Source organism: Vigna radiata, chromosome 9 (genome assembly GCF_000741045.1).
Source record: "Vigna radiata var. radiata cultivar VC1973A chromosome 9, Vradiata_ver6, whole genome shotgun sequence".
NCBI lineage: Eukaryota > Viridiplantae > Streptophyta > Magnoliopsida > Fabales > Fabaceae > Vigna > Vigna radiata.
This window is the reverse complement of record NC_028359.1, coordinates 8019138-8020829: the sequence shown is the minus strand read 5'-3', so window position 1 is coordinate 8020829 and position 1692 is coordinate 8019138. Positions and strand designations below refer to the sequence as shown.

Below are 1692 nucleotides of genomic sequence, written 5' to 3'. Positions count from 1 at the left end.
GGAAAGAAAAGAAGACACAAAAATGGAGTTTTGGAAGCTTTTCTTTGTTGCATTAATGCCAGTTTTGAAAGTGTTGTTAATTACTGCATTGGGAACAATTCTTGCAATTGATCGCTTTAACATACTCGGACAAACTGCCAGAAAAAATCTCAACACTGTAAGTTTAAACATTTCTTTTATTTCTTTTCCAATATTTTATGTTTATTAAAAACTGCATTGTTCATTGTATGAATAATTGATATGAATTTTCTTTTTCTTATAACAGATGGTATATTTTGTCTTTTATCCAACTCTAGTTTGTAGCAACTTAGCTGAAACAATAACTCTAAGAAGTGTGGTTAGACTGTAAGTTTTTATTTCTTGCTTTCTTTTGCATCATCTTCTTATCAAACAATAATTCTTCATAAATGATTGTCTAACACTCAATTTCGTCGCGATTCCAATTTCGTCGCGATTCCGATTGCGACAATGATGAATTGAAAAAGACGTTTTCACAAATTTTTGTAGGTGGTTCATGCCTCTCAACATTCTTCTCACATATGTTATTGGAACAGTTCTTGGATTGTTACTTGTTAAACTAACCAGAGTTCCAAATCATCTCCAAGGTCTTGTCTTAGGATGTTGTGCAGCTGGTAGGTATCACTTTTATTTTATTATATTATGTGTGTTTGGAAAGCCAATTTAATAAGAGATAAAACAAATATATATGTTGGAAGTCTCGTATAAACTAGAAATAAAAATTTAAAATATATAAGTGAATATAAATTTATCTTACAAATCGGTATTACAGTGTTGAATTAAACTTAAAAATCTACTTCTTAATAATATAATATAACTGTGAAGATAATTTTTTAATTATAACAAGTAAAATTGAATTAAACTTATATTTATTTTTTAATATAATATTTGAGTCATTAAAAATTTATTCTAATTAGATTTGTTATCGGTTAAATTTATCTTATTATTTATTATTAAATATATAAAAGTAGATTCGAACTTTAGAGGTTGATTTAAAAATTGTATTTTAAGATGATAGAATATATATACATATGTATATGTTTAGTATATTAATTATGGATTGGAATATTTGATGTTGCAGGAAATCTTGGAAATTTGCCAATAATTATAGTTCCTGCAGTGTGTAAACAAAGTGGCAATCCTTTTGGAGATGTGATTGTTTGCACCAAAAATGCATTAGCTTATGCTTCTCTATCAATGGCGGTATGATATAATAACTTCAGACAATTTTGAAAATTTAGCTGACACGAAATATTTTCTGTATATTTTGCATTAGTTTATCACAAAAATATTGACTTTTTTTAGCTTAAATTTCTAAAATAAATGTAAAATCATAAAGTGCATTGATATAAAAACAACTGAAAATGAAAAATATAAGCATGTCATGAGATTATATGGCTAAATTTAAGTTGATCCTTCTAGTTGTTTGAAAAAACACTTATTTTAGTTCTTATGATTCTTAAATAAAACAAAAATATAAATAAATATAATATCATGTTAGAAATAGATTTTAAATTTAATTCAACTTTATAAAACTAAAATCAATTTTTAAAATGAGATTTACACCTACTTATATTCTATAAATTAGTCTTATCTCTAGTCGATGTGAGACTTTCAACCCAAAAAATTAGAAAGGTTAAATCATTTTCAAGGAGAAAAAATATGTATCAATTT

At 25.5% G+C, this 1692-nt stretch overlaps 1 protein-coding gene across 1 annotated transcript in view; it reads left to right on the top strand.

The window, feature by feature from the left end:
- Nucleotides 1-12: 12 nt before the first annotated feature.
- LOC106773244 (protein PIN-LIKES 3-like) overlaps nt 13-1692 on the top strand; it is a 17547-nt gene continuing 15867 nt past the window's right edge. The window contains exons 1-4 of the mRNA XM_022785890.1: nt 13-157; nt 266-345; nt 508-632; nt 1100-1221. Coding sequence (XP_022641611.1) covers nt 23-157; nt 266-345; nt 508-632; nt 1100-1221 — 462 coding nt within the window. The 5' untranslated portion in view covers nt 13-22. The remainder of the gene's footprint in view (nt 158-265; nt 346-507; nt 633-1099; nt 1222-1692) is intronic.